Here is a 21,018-nt window from a genome sequence, read left to right on the forward strand (position 1 = left end):
GTTGCTCCTTACTTGTATAAACTGAACAAACCCTGAGTTTGGTCTTTAGGGTTGTTTTTCGTTTAGACCATAATTTCTAAAGTATAATGCATATCACACAGAGGAAAACTTTTCGGTTACGTCTTAGCTTGAATCTACTAGACGGTGTTTTTGAAGCCATTGATCTTTACTAGGATCTTCACTTTAGAAAAAATTGCATTTCACTTTAGTTACATCAAGAAAAATTTCCAAAATGTCCATATGTAAAATCATTACCGTAGTTTTCAAATGAGCCCTTGAACAACTATCTACGATATCTCGGTGCGCACCAGCGCCCGGAAAAAAGGAGACATTACTGCTACCCCAACTAAAATGTGACTTCCTTCAGTTTCAAAAATTTGGGGCTGAAAATTTATGGTTGAAGGATTTCAACTACGGTGGCTTCACTTGTATACTTTTTTTTTTGATCTGTCACCGTTTTCAAGGGGTTTGAAGTACTTTTTCGAAATGCCCATAAATTTGTTGTCATCACTACTTTTTAATTTTAAGCTTAACATAGATAATATCTACCATTCCTTAATCAATGTCAAATAGTCATTCTTTTATGTTTGAAAATTTATTCAAAGAGGTTTTCTTTTTTATTTTAGATTAGTATTATATATGGTTTGCTTTTTACTAGGTTAGTGTACCCATCATTCAAATTATTTCTGATAAGTCGTGGCTGGTTAAGCATTGTCGATGTGGACTGTATCCGGGGAAGTTAGGATTAGTTAAATAGATAATCCTTGTGATATTGAAACGTATTCTAAGTAGGGAAGAAGAAAACAAGACGTAACCAGCTGGGTTTGCACTAGAGACATCCAGAAAGGAATTTCAGTCGTCCGATAACAACAGATTAGATACATATTAAAACAACTAATTATTTGAGGAATATGTACAAATATAATAAGCCATCTTTCAAAATAGTCCCTACAATTATTTTAAACATTTATTTTTCAACAAGGCACTAGGTTTTGTAGCCCTTCGTAATAGAACGTTGTCGGCTGCTAATGTAGCCAGGTGGTAACAACTTTCCACCCTGTTCATAGTCATGACCACTATCGTATAGGCTGCAATGGCTGGCTTTCTTACGTACTGTTATACGATGCAGCCTTGTGCCTAGCCCCTTGGGTTAAATAAAAAAAACAAGTTTTTTAAACTGTAAGTAAGGAGCGACATTAAAACTTAAAACGAACAGAAATTATTCCGTATATGAAAGGGACTGTCCCCTCCTCAACGCCTCGCTCTTTACGCTAAAATTTTTTATTGTTTTAAAAAATAAAGTTGGGAGACAGAGTAAAACTTTAGCGTAAAGAGCGGTGCGTTGAGGAGGGGACAGTCCCTTTTATATACGAAATAATCTCTGTTCGCGTTTTAAGTTTTAATGTCGCTCTTTACTTTCAGTTTAAAAAACTTGTTTTTTTTATTTAATTTTTGAATGTTTTTAAAAAAATGCAGGTTTTGATCTTGGCTCACCGTACATGAATAATTAAAACAAAATTTGCATATTAATTTACTTTTATTTAGTTAAATGGCTTTCTCGAAACTTATTTAATTTTATTTACGAACGTTTTTATTAGTAATAAATATACGTAAATTACGTAACGAACTTCTATGTTCATATATTTTTAATACGTTTATTAGGGGGTTCGCCCCCTAGTCAATACCTTGCTCTTTAAGCGAAAGTTTGAATTTTGTTCCAATTCTTGAAAAATTACCGCTTAATCACAAAGGCCGTTAATTAGAATAAATAGCTCTTATGAAAGTACTAAAAAATCTTTGGCTTAAAGAGCGAGGCATTGACTACGGTGTAAACTCAATTGTATATGTAATATTTTCTGTTCGTTTAAAGTTTCGATGTTGTTGCTGTTGCAGTTGAAATACTTGTTTTCTTATATTAAATTTCTGATCTTTTTTTAAATAATGCTGGGATGTCCGGCGTCCCCTTCATAGCAATGTCCCTTCCCCCATGAAAATTTCCTTCATGGAAAGATCCTCCCACATATCCCCCGACCCCCCCACTACCAGGAAAAATCTCCCCTGAAAACGTCTGTATACTTCCAAATAACCAATGCTACATGTTAACATTGGGTAAAGCTCATAACTTTCAGCCCTCCCCCGGGAACTTCGGGGGATTAAGTCATCCTAAAAGACATACTTATAATATTTTCGAACATGCTGAACAAAATGGCTATCTCAAAATTTTGATCAGGTGATTTTGGTAAAAAATGAGCGTGGGAGGGGGCCTAGTTGCCCTCCATTTTTTTTGGTCACTTAAAAAAGGCACTAGAACTTTCAATTTTCATTCCAATGAGCCCTCCCACGATATTCTAGGACAACTGGGTCGATACGATCACCCCTGAAAAAAAAAAACAACAAACAAACAAATAATCACGCACCTGTGATCTTTCTTCTGGCAAAGAATGCAAAATTCCACATTTTTGTAGATGGGAGCTTGAAACCTGTACAGTAGGGTTCTCTGATACGCGGAATATAATGATGTGATTTTCATTAAGGTTCTATAACTTTTAGGGGGTCGTTCCCCCTTTTTTCGAAAATCAGCCACATTTTCTCAGGCGCCTAACTTTTGATGGGTAGGATTGATGAAACTTGATGAAACTTATATATTTGAAATCAGCATTAAAATCTGATTCTTTTGATGTATCTATTGCCGTTTTCTAGAGTTTCGGTTACCATTGAGCCGGGTCGCTCCTTACTTACAGTTCGTTACCACGAACTGTTTGATATATCCTATTAGTGGGTGCCCATATTGAGAATTGTTACCTTTTAACGAAATTTGTATTAGAAGGGTTTAAGAAGCACGTACTTGTGAGTTTATTGCTTGGAGCACATTCGTCAAAACTACCACAAAAATGTTTTTTTTTTTTTTTACTGTAAATCTCTGAGAAGTTAACTCCTCTCACCCGCCCTTTTTTCAGGCGTATGTGCCAGACAGTGGTGCAACCTAGATCTGTAAAAGATCGAGGAAATGATAAAATTTTTATTCAATTATAGACTAAAGATTACAGCTCATGTTATTTTGTGGTCACACTTCTCAATCTAAAGAAAATTAATTTTCATTTTTTTCAATTGCATTGTATCCATGAAGCATGTTAGTTCAACTTCTAAGTTGATTTGTTTGTGGTTGCGGTTATTAAGTTCGTATAAAAAACTGGAAGGAAATTGGAAGGGTGTGTGCTTAGTATAAATAATGAGATTGATATAGGATTTCAAGAAAAACGAACAAAAACAATTTACTTGAATAATTCACACTAGTGTTTGATTACTATCAAATAATTGACGAAGCTGGATACCGTGTATTAACTTTCGTGACACCGTGTAATTATTTTTGAAATTTGATGGCAAGAATTGTCATCAAGAAATCCATTTTTATTCCGCTCTAACTCAAGTGATACAAAACAAACGAATGAAATATTCTACGAAAAAAATATGCTGTTTATTTTTAGATCATAATTCACAGCACCTTTTAAGATTAGATGTACCGGTAGTTGCGTTGTCTCCTTTGGTCAGACATGTACGAAAAAGTTTATTTCGGCAAGGGCAGGAGCATTTCCAAAGAAACACGAATATATTAATTAAAAAAAAAAAAAAAAAAAAAAAAAAAAAACACGAATATAGGCGAACTTGATTATGGGGGATATTTTTGGAACCACTTTGAGAGATCACTCACATTAGGTGGCTCGTGGCAAGCATGGCAGAAATTGTGCTAAGCATTGAGGAAGCTGTGCAAAGCGTGGTGGAAACTGTGTCAAATGTGGCGGGAATTAGCGACACAGCTAGCATTCTAAGATGTAAACTAGGTGGCGGAAAGTGCGGTACAATCCTTTTATATGGGCCTCTCTAGAGAAGTCCTACAAGAAATGCTACAGTCAAACGGCAGAGACGCTTTGAAAAACCCGTTTTTACAAGATTATTCAAGACACCGCCGAGAGAAATACCTTGTCTAGCAAGGGCGGATCCAGGATTTTTTTTTCGGGGGGGGGGGGGGTTACTAATTTTTGACTTTTTCGGGGGGGGTTACTAATTTTTGACTCAGTTTTCGACTAATTTTACTGATTTTCACCTAGGTTTTGCTAATTTTTGACTTATTTTCGACTCGGTCAAAAATTTCGGGGGGGGGGGGTTCAAACCGGGTGCCCCCCCTGGATACGGCCTTGTTGTCTAGCGTGGTTTAAGATATTTAAAGTGTTGTTTTTTGGTGTTTAGATTGGGAAAAAGGTAACTAGGTCAGGTTAGGTAACGTATTTAATATATGCAATGCTCCTCCCCCCCCTAATTTGCAAATATATAGCCCAAATTTGTTTCTAAACTATTATATAGTCATCCTATTTTATTTTATTTCATTACCATTAACCAAACTTGATTTTTTAGAAAGGCCCATATAAAGGGATTGTACCGAAAGTGCCTCCCCTCCTCAAGTAAATTGAACTTAATTAGCTTAATGACATTCCTTAATTGTCAAATAACGTTAATAACGATCGTTCATTTTTGATAATAGCACAAACAAGGCGAAAAGCACTAATAACGCTCAAGTAGCAGACCTTTATATTTTTCTTATTTATCTTAGTACCGAAACAATATTCGGCTACAAGGTCAGAGTGGCTATTGGTTCGGAAAGTGAGGAAGGCGTGGTCTTTTTTATTATCTATTAACAAGGAGGGTAATAAAGGAGAGGATGCGGGGGACGGCGCCGTCTAATAGTTTTATTCGTGAATTAAGGCAGGGCGATATCTGCTCACGTAATTTGTGTATAAGCTTCCTAAGGAGTAGAATCCATACGCCCCTTAATTAAGACGGTTCTTTAAAGATTTGTATTATCTCAAGTTGGAAGTATCTGTTGACAATTCTTGAAGGGAATATTGTTCTTAAAATGTATAAGAAACTGAATTCTAATTTTTTATGCTTACATGCAGATAATGCAAAATAAACAAATTACGATTTTTGACACAAAAACAAATATTATTCTGGTCTTTATCCACGGCGTATGCTGTTAATCAAATGCCTTTTTTCGTTTTAATCTAATTTTGAGTCTTGACTTCCGTTTTGAAGGAGTTTAGAATAGGATTTATAAGAACTCTTCCTTTAACAAGTAATGTCATATTGAAATACAATAAATACTAAACCATTTTGTGTTTGAACTTGATCCATATATAAGACTGATGCCAATTTATCTCTAAAAGTCTTCTAGTAAAGTCTGAACTCTAGTTACGACGATGTACGGCCACGGTCAAAGATCTTCGAGCATCTTGTGTAATATGGTTGAATAATAAGTAAAAAAATTCGAGGAGGATCTTTAATGTCGAAATCAACCACCTCTTATAAGAGACAGAGAAACAGGATAATATAACATATGGTTTAACCGTAAGTACTTTGGTTCAGGATGGTAAAGCTATAGAGTAAATGTCAGCCAAACGGAAATATCTATGCTTGACCTGATAAATATAGTTCTTAGCGGCAATTATTTGTTTACTTAAAATGTTCCTCCAAATTTACGGGATTGTTGTATAAAGGCGCTAGGCCTATAGTTTTTTTGATCAGCGGCTGATCAGCAGTATTGCTGCAACTTTACATTCCCTCCTGTTCATCTGTGATCGCATAAACATAGGAAAGGTCAAACTGATGGCCAGCAGGCAAATAGGCCAGAGCTCTTGTCGAAAGAGATACTAAAATGTGAAAAAATAACACCAAGAAAAAAGGCAAATTCAACGAAAATATTCAAAATATTGTGGGGAAAGTTGTCAAAATATTTGTGTTTGGGAGGGGATGGATTGGAGCCTCCTCCCTCCAGTGCACATGCTTGATGACGATTGTTACGTTATATTTGATTTTAAGCATATTTCAATCTCCATAATTGCTTTCTAGACTTTTTGGGACTACTGGGTCGTGTTCAGCATGTGGCAAGGTTATTCCTGCATTCGAAATGGTAATGCGTGCGAGAACAAATGTCTATCACCTTGAATGTTTCGCCTGTCAGCAGTGTAATCACAGGTACAAATTTGTGTAACCAATTTCTAGGTTAATTTTGCCCCTGTCAGTTTGTTTAGTCGCTATTGTTTTTTTTTTTTTTCAATTTAAGACCTTCTCTAACTATTCTTCTATAAAAAAATAACAACTATTTTGCCGTATTTAGCCTCAACTAACCTCAACACCAGCATTATTATCGCAATAAATACTCTTTAAAAATGTCGCCAATAATTTTTTCTAATCAATTTTTATATTCAACACTATATTAGACACCCTTTCAGTTGGAAAATTTTGTGGTAGTTATTATTATGAGTATTATTAACAAGCTGAATTATTGACAAGGTTGAGTGTTAACACCCCTATCTTCATTGGTCATCAAAGTAAACCTTGCATCGTTTCGGTTTTATTTTACTATTTCACTTTTGATGCTCTTAGCCATCCTCTAAAGCACTAATTTTCCAGGTGCTGTCAATATTGTTTATCCCTCTGCTAATATTCTTCTAAACTTTCTTGTATAATATGGACTTTTTGAACATCTTACAGATAAACCATGTTAAAGAAATAAAGCCGCTGATAACCCAAATGCTACATAATTGAAGGGCTAAAACCAACTTAGGGTGGATAATTCCATGTCAGAAGCAACGACAATCCAGATACGATTGTGACCTTTTCATACAACGACTGCAGTTTGTTTGACGCGGGCGTCTCTAATAAACACGATTGCAGGTCATGCATCAAATAGTTCGAGGTTTGATACCAATAGATATATCAAAAGAATCAAATTATTATGCTGATTTCAAATATATAAAATTGATTAAGTTTAGTGTTACCCTTCAAAAGCTCACCTGAGAAAATTTGTCAGATTTTCAAAAAGGGGGAAACAGCCTCCATAAGCTAAGTGATCTCAATGAAAATCACACCATCAGATTCAGCGTATCAGATAACCTTAATGTCATTAAGTTTAGTCTTACCCATCAAAAGTTCCGAGCCTGAGAAAATTTTCCTGATTTTCAAAAAAAGGGAAATAGTCCCTAAAAGTTAATTGATCTCAATGAAAATCATACTATCAGATTCAGCGTATCAGATAACCTAATTGGATAGGTTTCAAGCTCCTATCTGCAAAAATTGTGGAATTTTGTATTTTGTGCCAGAAGAAAGATCACGGATGTGTGTTTATTTGTTGTTTATTTCCCCCAGGGGTAATCGTATCGACCTGGTGGTCCTGGAATATTGGAAGAGTGCTCATTCAAACGGAAATCAAAAGTTCCACTTCCCTTTTTAAATGACCAAAAAAATTGGAGGGCAACTAGACCCCTCCCCCGCCCCGGTTTTCCCAAAAACGTCCGAGCAAAATTTTGAGATAGCTATTTTGTTCATCATAGTTTAAAGGCCCAATAACTTTGCGTTTGGGTATAACATGAGCCCCCCCCCCCACCAACAGCCCCAGGGAAAAGGTCTTTAAGTTATAAAGTTTACCCATTGTTTGCGCATAGTATCTGTTATTGGGATGTAGGCATACATTTGCGGGTGGGGGAAAACAAGTTTTCTGCTGGGGGGTTTTCCACGGGGGAATTTTTCATGGGGAGGGATGTTTCCAGGGAGTGACCTTGTCAGGGGAAATTATACTCTGGGGGAATTCGCCAGAATTCTTCTTCAAAAATCTTTATGTCTTGCTTTCTCTTTTCCGTCTAAATTTTACGTGCAGAGTGGTTAAGGGTAATTGTCCGGGGTACATTTTCAACGGGATTGAATTGTCTAGCGGATATTTCCATGGGGAGGGGGTTTCTCTGTGAAGGTGGGGCTAGATTTCCTGGCATTATTTAAAAAATGATCAGAAATTAAATAATAAAAGCAAGTTTATTCAACTGAAAGTAAGGAGCAACATTACAACTTAAAATGAACCGAAATTATTACGTATGTAAAGGGGGTTGCCCCTCCTCAACACCTCGCTCTCCCAATTCTTTAATAATGACTTCTGAAACACAAGGCCCGTTTAATTGGAACAATAAGACGCTTTGGTACTGTTCTATTAACCAGACTCTTTTTATATCTCAAACTCGAGACTCGTTGAAAAACCTGTTTTTCAACGGGATGATACAAGACACCGCTGTAGAGAAATACAATGTGTAGCGTGGTTTTAATTGCGTTTACGATATTTAAAGTGTTGTTTTTTTTTGGGGGGGGGGAGGAGGGGAAGTTACCTAGGTTAGATTTGGTTACGTATTTAATGTATGCTATGCGCTTTACCCCCCAAGCCCCTATTTTGCAAATATATAGCCCAAATATGCTTCTAAACTATTATATAGTCATCCTATTTTATTTTATTAGCATTAACCAAACTAGCACTATATAAAAGAGCCCGGTTAATAGAACATTACCGACGCTTTTTTTAAAGTACTAAGAACTTTAGCGTAAAGAGGGAGGTTTTGAGGAGGGGGCAACCCTCTTTATATACGTAATAATTTATGTTCGTTATAAGTTTTAACGTCGCTCCTTTTTTTCAGTTGAAATTTTTTTTTTTTTTATTTTAGAAGTCAAATCCAAGCTCTCTGTTGCTCTTACAGTTATTGAGCTGTGCTCTTTCATTTTTTCCAAAGTGGTACTGAAAAAAAAATTCTTATATTTTTGTATCTGAAGTATCTGAAGAACCTTGCTATATTTTTGTATAATTTTGTATCTGAAGAACCTTAGGCTCCCTCGAGAAAAACTTGGAATATATGTATATTTAGACAAATGATGTAATATGTGTGTATCAAAAGTATCGATATTTTTAAAGACAATTAAGCCACTGATGCGGTACAGGTGGGTATTGCTATTGATCGTGTCATATACTGAGTATGTGCCAACACTGTGTTTATTTTGAATAGCTGCTGAGCTACTTGTCAGGCACTGTTAGTTTAAAAGGTGGTTTGATTTAGTAAAAGCGTTGGGGGAAAATTTTGCCTTTACAAGGCTTGATGCTATAATACCTAAAGATATGTAAATCTATTTCCCATTCCTTCTCTTTGACTCGTTATATGACTTTCATTAATATTAAAGAAAATATTGTCTGGGAAGCAATTATCAACCCCAAATCACTTGATACTAAAATTCAGCTAATTAAATGTTGCACATGAAAAGCTTTCAATTACTCTAAAATAAAACCCTGCGTTGAGGGCACATTCTATTGAAATAACTTTAATTGCATCTTAATAACCTTAGTGGTAATATTGTCATTATTTTATCAAATTGCTTTACCAATATGTTCATGCTGAGAACTAGTATAGCAGCAATTGCAACAGAAGCAGACATGCTGATAACAATTGTACTAGTAAACATGATAATTGGGCCGCAGTCAGGATTACATTTCAAGATAGTTTGATTCATTTTGGATGGGGTGGGGTCCAAGTATAAAAAACATAATTTGATAACTTTTACTCTATTGAAATATTTTATTCATAATCAAAACAGAAAACAATGCCAGCACTTAAGACCGAAGAATGGAATGTATCTGTTTATTTTCGAAATTGCTTCAGAATTTTAGTTTTTTTCCCGTCTTTACAAACTCGAGGAAACGCAATTAACTTAATGAGTTCATTCTGAAAAATTCCATTTTGTTATTTAATCAACAAAAGTGGGGTACGTGATACACTACTTCTGGATTGTTTCTAGATTGCTTGTAACTTTTTAATTTGTTTTTGTCGGTAGAGAAGATACAAATGAAAAATGAAATAAGCGAAGTAATTATGGAAATATAAGGCATTTAAGACAGTGAAAACAAAAAGTGACGTTTAAATTTAAAATGAAATCAAATTATTCTAAATATAAAGGGTTCTACTACCCTTCAGCTCCCTGCTTTCTATATTAAAGTTCAACTTGCACTTTAAAGCGGCTTTTGGGTCATTCAACTTATTGGCTCTTTATATTACAGTATTTCTGCTTTAAAATATATATTTTGCTCTATTTCTCCCTCTAAAGAAAAAAATAAACGGCGAATATTTTTAAATGTATCCATTCAGTGTAAGTGCATTCAAATGAATGGTTTTCAGTAAGGCTGGAAATAAAAAAAACCTTAAGAGCAAATTGTTTGAAAGGAAATAGATAAATAAACGCTTGAAATTGGCAGCAAATTTTATTGTTCTTGTGTTTGATATAAAACAAAACAATATAAAACTAATTAAGGAACCAAAAAACGAGGGCATTTTCAGCCTGTTGAAAAAAAAGTGAAAGCGAAAAGAAAAGGCAAATGTTTCGGCAAAGATCTCCGCCAAGTTGTCCTCACTGCTCAACACACCAAAAAAAGAATAGAAAAGAAAAATCACCACCGTTTGAAGTAAACTCTAAAAAGACAGATGAAATACTGACAGAGGAAACTCTGTCTTGTCAGAGTTCACTTCAAAAGGTTAGTCTTTTCTTTTATGTTCTATTTTTATGCTATATATACATATATGTATTATATATATATATATATATATATATATATATATATATATATATATATATATATATATATATATATATATATATATATATATATATATATATATATATATATATATATATATATATATATATATATATTATCTTTACATGTGAGCAATAATTGTATTCATTTCTCAAAAACGGCTCTATATCTTTTCGGGAAAATTGGTATCCTGGGATATTCTTGCATAAAAAATGATCCAGATAGGTCAGAAGTCTGGGATAATTCGTTAAAAGCCTTAATTTTGGAAATACTGTAATAATCAAATATCTTTGAATAGACTGCAGCATGAAAGATATTAATTGCCTAAAGAACAAAAAAACTAGTAATTGAAAAATACTGGTTTAAATTTTAACAAGGGATTACAACAATTCAAAAACCTTAAAAAATTAAACCAGAAGTTTGAAGCTTAGTAGAAATCACTGTTAGAAATTGGACTTACTTAATAATCAAATATCTTTGAAAAGACACAGTATGAAAAGACATTAAATTGTGTAAATAGCAAAAAACTAGTAATTACAAAAATATTAAAACTAAAAGTTTGAAGCCAAATTGCAATGACGTTGTCATTGCAATACACAATACTTGTGTATATTTTAATAAGGGATTACAGCAATTCCAAAACCTTAAAAAGAAAACCAAAAGTTTGAAGCTCAGTAGAAATCGTTTTGAGAAATCGGACTTGCTGTAATAATCAGATATCTTTGAATAGACGTCAGTATGAAAAGACATTGAATTGGGGAAAGAGCAAAACACGGGTAGCCTAATTGCAAAAATATTTGTATATATATTTAACAAGGGATTACAACAATTCAAAACCTTAAAAAAGAAAACCAAAAGTTGGAAGCTTAGTAGAAATCGATGTTAGAAATTGGACTTGCTGCAATAGTCAAATATTTTTGAATAGATTCAGTATGACAAGACATTAAATTGCCTAAAGAACGAAAAACTGGTAGTTGCAAAAATATTTGTATATATTTTAACATGGGACTACAACAATTCCAAGACAGTATTTATTTAGGCACGGCCATGTTTTGCTAGCTTTTGATTGACACTAGAATTTGATATATATATATATATATATATATATATATATATATATATATATATATATATATATATATATATATATATATATATATATATATATATATATATATATATATATATATATATATATATATATATATATATATATATATATATATATATATATATATATATATATATATATATATATATATATATATATATATATATATATATATATATATATATATATATATATATATATATATATATATATATATATATATATATATATATATATATATATAAAAATGCCCCACCTCTACTGAGAAACCCCTCCCACGGATATATCCTCTAGACCATGCAATTCCGGTGAAAACTTTCCCCCAGACAATTACTCTTAACAACGCCTGCGGAAAATTGAGACGGAAAAGAGAAAGCAAGACACATAAAAAGAACTTTGTACAACAATTCTGGCAAATTCCCCGAGTGTATAATATCCCCTGACAAGTTCACTCCTTGGAAGCTTCCCCCATGGAAAATCCCCCCGTGGAAACCCCCCAGCAGAAAATTTGCCCCCCCCCGGAATGTATGCATACATCCCAATAACAAATACTATGCGTAAACAACGGGCAAATTTTATAATTTAAAGACCTTTCCCTTGGGTTTGTGGGGGGTCATGTTATACCCAAAGGTATAGTTATTGGGCCTTTCAACTATGATGAACAAAATGGCTATCTCAAAATTTTGGTCGGGTGATTTCTGGAAAAAGGGGGCGGGGCCTAGTTGCCCTCCAATTTTTTGATCACTTATAAGGGGCACTAGAACTTCTAGTTTTCTTTCGAATGAGCTCTCTCCCGATATTCAAGGAAAACTGGGTCGATACGATATCCCCTAGGGAAACAAAAAAAAATTACACGCATCCGTGATCTCTCTTCTGGCAAAAAATACAAAATTCCACATTTTTGTAGTTAAGAGCTTGAAACCTGTACAGTAGGGTTCTCTGATATGCTAAACCTGATGATGTGATTTTCATTAAGATCACTTGACCTTTATCTTTTGATATATCTATTAGTATCAAAATTCCGTTTTTCAGAGTTTTGGTTACTATTGAGCCGGGTCGCTTCTTACTTACAGTACGTTATCACGAACTGTTTGAACATATGCCCGGTACAATTACCCGTGAAGAAAGTGGACCATAAATAATAATAAATAAATAAAATAAATCTCTTAAATGCCGAACTAAATTTGTTCAATCTTAATTTTGGCTGCATAAAAAATAATTAGCTCTTTTTGAAGAATATTTAGTTAATCTACAGTGATAATTAAAAAAAAAGTGAACGAAAAAAAGAGCAAATAACAAACAAACACACAATAAATTGAAGAAGTCACACCAGAAGTTATGACAGTACTAGTATTATTCGGATAACCTTTTGAGGAATATTTCAACATCTTGATTTTACTTCCTTTTTTTCAGATTCTGTGTGGGGGATCGGTTTTATTTGTGTGACAATAAAATACTATGTGAATACGACTATGAAGAAAGGATGGTATTTGCCAGTATGGCTTACAGTCCTGGATCCTTAGCTCAAGCCCGAAAACAAGTGAGTGATATTCCTGTAAGTCGGTTTTAATTTTTATTTTCAGGATTTCCTGGAAGTAATTTCACGATTGCCAGAAACGCCACATACGCCTTAGTTTCGAAATACAAATAAAATATGCCAAATAAAGAATATTATCTCAGCTGGATTGAAATGTGGTTTCCTTCAGTTTTATCTACACCCTACTAATACCTTCGCATCCCCAAAAAGGAAACTGAAATGACATTTCTGTAAAAGATGTGCACAAACTACCCCCGTCACGTCACGAAAACAGCTCTGGAAATAAGTTACTCTGAGCATGAAATGGAACAACTTCGAGCCGCATGTTGGCCCTCTCCTAGTTTTTGGAAGATCACGTCCCTGTTAGAGAGAAATGGGAAAAAAGAGAAATAAGGAAAAAGAAGAAGAGTTTAAGTGAAAAGAAGAAGTTTTAAGACACCTTACCTATCTGGCTTTTCGTACTTAGCAGCGAAAAACCCTGACAATAGGCTATCACTTGTGCAAGGGCTTAGCTCCAGCACTTTTATTGGAGGGCAAGAGGGGTCCACATCCGGAGAGTCAAGGGGCATGAGCTTTAAAATAATTTTTCTCTCCAAATTGTTTTGGGGGCAAATACCCCCTCCCCCCAAAACAATACCACTGCCCTTGTGCAATCAGCAACAATTCCATTGCAAGTATACTAATCAAATATACTTTGATTCCAATAAAAAAAAAACTCCAGCGAAAAAATACTTTGCACTTGATGTTGATCGAGTAGCAATTTCACCATTTTATCATAACTATTTTAGAGCTTCACGCATTTTTTTTCTTTTATTAGACATAAAATATGTGAACCTACCTGACACAAATTTGTGAACATAGGTCACAAATAGTTTCCGAATTTCCGAACTTGTTTGAATACAAACTCTTCTGAGTTAACTCACTACATAGGTGTCATTGCGATATACTACTACTACTACTACTAGAAATTCACCGCAGCACCAAGCCGCCTGAGGCCAACACAGCTATGCACGCTCCTCCGCCACCCCAATCTATTCAAAGCCTCCCTTTTTACACCCGCCCACGAAGTTCCTTTAAATCTTTCTTTATGATTTTTGCGATATGGCGATATGCGACATTGCGATATGGAATCCTAAAACGAAAACAAAGTAAGAAGATAATCAATATATGTTATTTGAATCCCATCGAGAGCTTTCAAATGTGCCATCTTACCATTGGACAATTTTATTTACAGGATAGTTTTTTTTAATACCTGATACTCTGGGAATTTGTTGGATCGTAATTATTTTCAATTGTGCTCTTTTTTTCTTGCTCTTTCTCTTCTTTTCTGTATGGTCATATTTTTTTTTTATAGCGACTGTATTTTACCGATGTATACTTACTATAAAGATAGATACTTTTGCAAATTCAGCTTGTTCATCTGCTTTAAGGGACAATAGAAAAGGATTCGAATATAAACAATTATAATGATTTTTAAATCTGTTATCAGTCTCAAAGTTTGAAATTAAAATTGTAAATATGTTTAATACTTTAAATATTTAAGGCAAAACTACGTATTGTATTTGGACTTAGAACGTCAAGTCTGGTATCTCAGGGACGTATACAGGCGGCGAGGGAGGTTGCTGAGACCCAGGACCTGTGTCTTCGATTGGAAGGAAGAATTTGCCCCCTCCTGCGAGATTTTTTCCCTATCTTCTTGGTTTTCAAAAATATCTTCTTTTGACATTTTCATTGAAAAACGACGCTTTTGGTATTTTCATTGAAAGAATTGAAAAAGCAAAAACATTACCCCCTCCTTAGGTTTTGAAAAATAAATTTTTCCCACAGCATGTAATATCCATAAATTGACGCCACTGCCCAGGACCCCGTAATCCTAAAATTATCGTGACTTTCTCAGCGTTTCTTATCTAAAAGTCAAAATAAGTTTAATTTTTTTCTCTGAAATAATATCTGCTTACAACAAAACTGCCCCCTAGTTTTTAGAAAACATATTGCCACCCCACCCCCCACCTCACCCCCTAACTTTCTGAAATTGAAGCCACTGCCCAGGACCAAGAAAATCCTAAGATTTTCGGGGTTTTCTGGTTGTTTCTTAATTAAATATAATTTTCTTATTTACCCCTCTTAGAAAAATAATCATGCGTACGTGCCTATGGTTTTCTGATTTAGTAGAAATGATGTTATCTTTCAAGAATCGAAACCTCTTCCTCTTGCTACTCTGCTGTTTCTTGGACAAACAACGCAGGAACCATTTTTTTCAATTTTCCAAATTTTTGCTACCTCGTTTTAACATAGTCATTTCCTTATTGTTAACGGCTGTGTATTGTTGCCAAATGAGATTAATTTTCGCAAGTTCAGCTTGTTAATTCCTACTTCCGTTGACAATAAAAAAGGAATTACGAATAAACCAGCATTAGCTTACTGCATCAGCACTCTGTTAATTAGTCTCGCACTTCTGTGACTAATGGAGATTATTATTATTACTATTTTTTTAAGAAAATGATTTCTTTAAAATTTCTACTAATGATGATAAGTTAAGATACATGTTTTTCAGGATCCAATGTATGCTTTTAAAGGTGCACCGTGACCTCATTGTGATGAGATATGAAGTAAAAATGAAAATATAAGAAAGGATATAATCAGGGGGAGCTGTCACCCTATTGCTCATATTAAAAATCGGAAAATTAGTCTTAAAACGTGATAGAAAGGAAAATTTCTTTTTTTTTTCTCAAAAACGAAAAATCGTTCGTTGTATCTTCATTTTTAAGGGAAAAAATCTGGATACAAGTTCAGAAATAGAACTGAGGTTTGAGACTCCTATCTTCATGAAATAGTCAAGATCATATCTACAGAGAGGAGAAGGAAGGGTTTTCGGTAAGCTCCATCCGATAACCCCATCCTAAGAATGGAGCAAGAACATTAAAATGTCTGAAAATCTTGATACTTCGGCTATTTTACCCCGAAGAATTATTTTTTCAGTAATCATATATGATATTGAGGATGTTGTTGTTTTTGACTAAACAGCTGTATAACGTACATAAATACATACTGTAAAATACCTCAATTTCTACCTATTAACTTGTGTTTAGGCTGTCCCCCTCCCCCAGTCATATTCATAAGCCTTTCTTGCGCTAAAAAAAAAATTCAGTAAGAGATATTATTTTTGGCTATTTCGTTGGAAAGAAACATCAATTTCGTTTTTCTTTAGTAAACTATCATGTTTTGTAAACTATCATAAATATATACTGTAAAATACCTCAATTTCTACATACTAACTTGTGTTTAGGCTGTCCCCCTCCCCCAGCTATATTCTTACGCCTAAACGCTGAAAGGGAGATAACGTTTTCGGCTATTTCGTTGGAAAGAAACATCATATTCGTTTTTGTTTAGTAAACTATCATATTTTGTTTTCTTTTAGCAGCCGTCAAATGAGGGATCTTTTTCTTCCGCCAAAATACCTGGCCGACATATAGACGCTAATCCACGTTTACAACCTCCAATGCACCCTGGAACTTCCAACATCCTGTTGAATCTTAAGCTACTACAAGGAGGACCAAAGCCATCCGGCTCACCGGAAGGAGGGTCATCTAGTGGTTATGGAAGCCCCAGCTCCCCAATATTTGAAACTTAGGAGATAAAAAGCTACCCAGAATGTAAATAGTGTGCATAAACCTTGCGAATATGTGATATAAGAAACCATTTAACTGAGTTGGTCGCATAGATCTAGTTTTATATACAAGAATATTTTGTTTGTGAATAAGTGGAAAGTATCACTTTCGAAGTTGTATTACCGTATATACTGCAATTAATAATTCGGTACTGTTAAAAATTGAATGAGAGTGTGATTTGTTAAGGATTTTTTCTTTATTATTAAATATTTCTGAAAAGTCAAACCAATTGATCTAGAATACTATATTTACAATCTACGTGTGTATATAGCTGTACACTTTTGTTTAGGGGGTTGATATTACCCGAAAAGATTTTTATTTGCCCAAAATATAGGCACAATTAAAAAGTACATGTTTTATGCAAAAAATGACTATTAAACTATTAAAAAAAACCAAACGTTTCTTTCATCTAAACTAAACTTCTGTGTAACGTTCGGTCTTTCGGCATTTAATGGCCAGGCCGTCAAATAAAAAAAGACCAAATGGTGTCTGAGTAACGTTATTTGCAGTATTAATTGTAAGATTCTCTCTCTCTCTCTGTCTTCCCCCTCTCTCTTACTCTCTTTTTCTACCTTTCATCTTTCTGTATACTGATATGTCTTAATGTCTTTTAATTTTTTCATACGGTTTGTGAAATGCATGAACTTTCTAAGAAGGTTGCTCAAAATAGAAAGATTTTAAGAGTGTAACCAAGTTCTTGAAATAAAAAATTTTAGATGACAAAATTCCTCCAGACACCATATTTTTTAATATAAAAATATGATCAAGCGTATAAAACAATAAATTCATTGGTAAAGTTTTAATTAAAGTAGGCGAAGTGACGTCATAATTGACAGCTAACCAAAAAACCGTTAGATATGGCTAGTTTATTTCACCACATTGAGAAATACCTTAACTGGCAATTAAACAGCTTCATACAAAGCTGTATCCAGGGAGAAGGGTAACCGGGCTTGAACCTCCCCGAAAAGTTTGTCCAACTCGTAAAACTTAACACAAATATATATAAACAAATTTTGATGCGTTTTTAAAGGTTTTTTCGTAGGTCCCCCTCCCGTACAAAAATACGGGATCCGCTCTTGGCTACAAACAATAGTATAGCCAGTTGAGGGGTCTAAGGTAGGCACAATGTGAAGAGGAAGGGATGCTTTCGGGCCCTTACACTTGATCAAGATTTCTAAATTCTTAGGATTTTTCCATTTAAATATATATTCTCAACAAAGTTCCTCCTTCTCAAGTTCTTTTCGAACTTTTTCCCCTCCTCCCAAAAGTAAATTACCTTAATATCCTTTATATGTACTATTTCTGGAATCTGAAAAGTCATATTTGTTTTTACATTAAAGAACCCTGCTTCACTCCTTATCCCAACTCGAATTAATTATGAAACCCCTTCAAAATAGAATCCCCGTAAAGCCCACGAGAATACGACCACTTTTGTAGAAAAAAGGAAGTGAAAAATGATACACTACAACAAGGTTGCATCCAGGGGGTGGGGGGGGGAGTTACAAAAGAATTTTTTGGGGGGAGGGTCTACAAAAAAACGCATAAATTTTTTTTATATTCATTTTATTACGTTTTAAGAGTCGGACGAATATTTCGGGGGATCAAGCCCCCACCCCTCCCCCCTGGATACGGCCTTGCATTTCAAGTAAAGGTTTTTCTACTATCTTCATGGATTTTCAAGGGATTGATGGAGCTGTTTTTCCATTAGTACATCCTAATATTCATTGTCCATTTTTTGCGAACAGAAAATATAAAGTTAAGCTTTGGTTAATAGCGTATAAGCGTCGGCAACGAATCTACTAAAAACGATTAAGGTTTTGATGTTCAGTTCAAATGTATCTTTTAAGACATTACGAAGGTAATAAAATGATTATATAAAACTGTGATTTCGTTTGTGAAGCACTTTTTCCATTGTTATTTTGTATACTAGTCATTAGTTTGAATGCAGTATCGTTGCTAAATTTTAGAATCGGTCTTTGTCAAGACTAGACTATGATAGTTAAAAATTATATAATGCCTTGTTTTAATTTGTTTTCATGAGATTAAAAGTATTTTATGCGCCTTTTTGTTTTTGCTTTTTTTTAGCACTTTGAGGGAGAAAGACCTTAAATTCGGGCTATTTCAAATTTTAAAGCAAAAATAAACAAATATGAGGAAAGAAGAGATTTTAGTAGAAGAGAAAAAGACGAAGGTTAAATAAGGATCTCGGTTTGTATATGTCAAATAGAAAAAAATGATAAATACTATAGACTTCTCATTTTACCAGAAGCGCCTATAGAGAGCAGGAAGGTGGACGCTCCCACAAGGAAGACCAATACTTCAAAAATTTGAGAAATTCGAAAGAGATGTGGTGCTTTCAGGGAAGCAAGCAATTTCCTCATACCTTTGCCCCCTTGTAGAAATGTATACTAGCTCTCCATCCCTACCCTGCTCTGGGAGTATATCTGTGAATTCTGTTCCTTGCACTGGCGTCAATTGGGGGGCTGGGGGTATGTGCCTGCTCCTAGATTTTGTAAATACCTTTTTTGCGTTTTCATTGAAAAATTCCTGTTTCCTGTATTTGAGTTGAAAAACTAAAACACAAGAAAAATGTCCCTTAAATTTTGAAAAAATATATCCCCCCCTCTAATTATAGTGAATTGGCGCCACCGCTTACTTTGTGTAGCTAAGTCAGAAATCTGTATTACCACTTAAGATTCTACGTGATAGGTAAGAATGGCGTCTGTGCAAAACACCATCTTTCGAGCTATTGGAAGGTCCTAAGATTAAGAAATATAGGTTTTTGAGTAAATGTTCTTTTTCTAACTCATCAACAAAAACAAATATTTGAAGAAGTAGATTCAACAGCGCTGTTGAATAGCATAGTTGTAAAATAATGTTTATCATGATTATGAGAATTATCGGTGTTTCTTTGTTTGTTTTTAAATGAAAATATTTATGTTTTTTTCATTATATTCGTATATTATTTTATGGAAACATTGTGTGTTGTTTACAGAAACAGGTTTTAGGTGCTACTGTATTTCTGTTTCAAGAATTAGAGAAAGAATATAACACGAAAACGAAAATAAGAATATATCCAAAAAATACTTTAAAATGTAATAATAGTTAGATCTTGTTTTCTTTTCCCACAATTAATTCCTTTTCATAGGCAGCGCGCTAGCGCTGCCTAAGTTAGGAACGATGTGGGCACAATGTGTTTTTTCTCCACCCGGGCACTTCGTATCGAAGGAGTTGTCGTAGAAATCTGGAAAAGGGCGCATTCGATCAGAAATTGGGATGGCTAGTGCTCTTTTTAATGGTCGAAATTGATTGGAGGGCAACTAGCCCCCCTCCCACGCCCATCCTTTCTCTAAACAAATCCAATAAATATTTTGAGATAGCCATTTTGTTAAGCATAGTTGATTTCAACATAGAAAATATGTTTCGAGGAGAACCCTCCCCCACAACCCTCAGGGCAAGGGTTTTAAGTTATGCCCTGAGGGCATATAAGGTTTTTATAGAAGGCGTTGTCGTAGAAACTTCAAAACAGGCTCATTCGATTGGAAATTCAAAGGGCTAGTGCACTTTTTAATAGACGAAAGTGATTGGAGAGTAATTAACCCCCCTCTCACACCCTCCATTTCCCCAAACACATTCAATCAAAGCTTAGAGATAGCCATTTTGTTAAACGTAGTTGAAAGTTTTGGAATTTATGTATTTAAGGATGACAAACCCCCGCGTGTCCCCAGGGCAAAGGTTGTAAGTTATGCCCTGGGGGCATATAAGGTTTTTAATCATAGAGTTGTCGTAAAAACTTCAAAAAGGACTCATTCAATTGGAAATTGAGAGGGATAGTGCCCTTTTTAGTAGTTGAAAGTCATTGGACGGTAACTAACCCCTCTCTCACGCCCACCATTCCCCCAAACACACTCAATCAAAAATTTCAGATAGCCATTTTGTTCAACGTAGTAGAAAGTTCTGGAAATTAGGTCTGTGAGGATGACAACCCCCCCCCCACCCGACCCTCAGAGCGAGGGTTTTAAGTTATCCCCTGGTGGAATATATGGTTTTTATTGAAAGCGTTGTCGTAGAAACTTCAAAAGGGCTCATTTCATTGAAAATTGAAAGGGCTAGTGCCTTTTTTCATAGTTGAAAGTGATTGGAGAAAGACTAACGTTCCTCTCACGCCCACCATATTCCTAGACACATCCAATAAAAATTTTGAGATACCCATTTTGAGTAACGTAGTTGAAAGTTTTGGAAACTAGGTCTTAGA

The 21,018-nt window shown here is 34.6% G+C and overlaps 1 protein-coding gene across 5 annotated transcripts in view; it reads left to right on the forward strand.

The window, feature by feature from the left end:
- Nucleotides 1–19,458, forward strand: part of Bx (LIM domain-containing protein Beadex) — an 83,666-nt gene extending 64,208 nt beyond the window's left edge. For 2 of the 5 annotated variants that reach the window (XM_089103029.1, XM_089102999.1), the window contains exons 4-6: nucleotides 5,902–6,027; nucleotides 12,972–13,113; nucleotides 16,514–19,458. In XM_089103029.1, coding sequence (XP_088959155.1) covers nucleotides 5,902–6,027; nucleotides 12,972–13,113; nucleotides 16,514–16,726 — 481 coding nt within the window. In that variant the 3' untranslated portion in view covers nucleotides 16,727–19,458. The remainder of the gene's footprint in view (nucleotides 1–5,901; nucleotides 6,028–12,971; nucleotides 13,114–16,513) is intronic. The other 3 variants (XM_089103005.1, XM_089103013.1, XM_089103022.1) reach the window with 3 other exon arrangements.
- The last annotated feature ends 1,560 nt before the right edge of the window (nucleotides 19,459–21,018 follow it).

The sequence above is a fragment of the Artemia sp. Qi Xiang Cuo genome, chromosome 2 (assembly GCF_049724085.1).
Source record: "Artemia sp. Qi Xiang Cuo chromosome 2, ASM4972408v1, whole genome shotgun sequence".
NCBI classification, from domain to species: Eukaryota; Metazoa; Arthropoda; class Branchiopoda; order Anostraca; family Artemiidae; genus Artemia; species Artemia sp. Qi Xiang Cuo.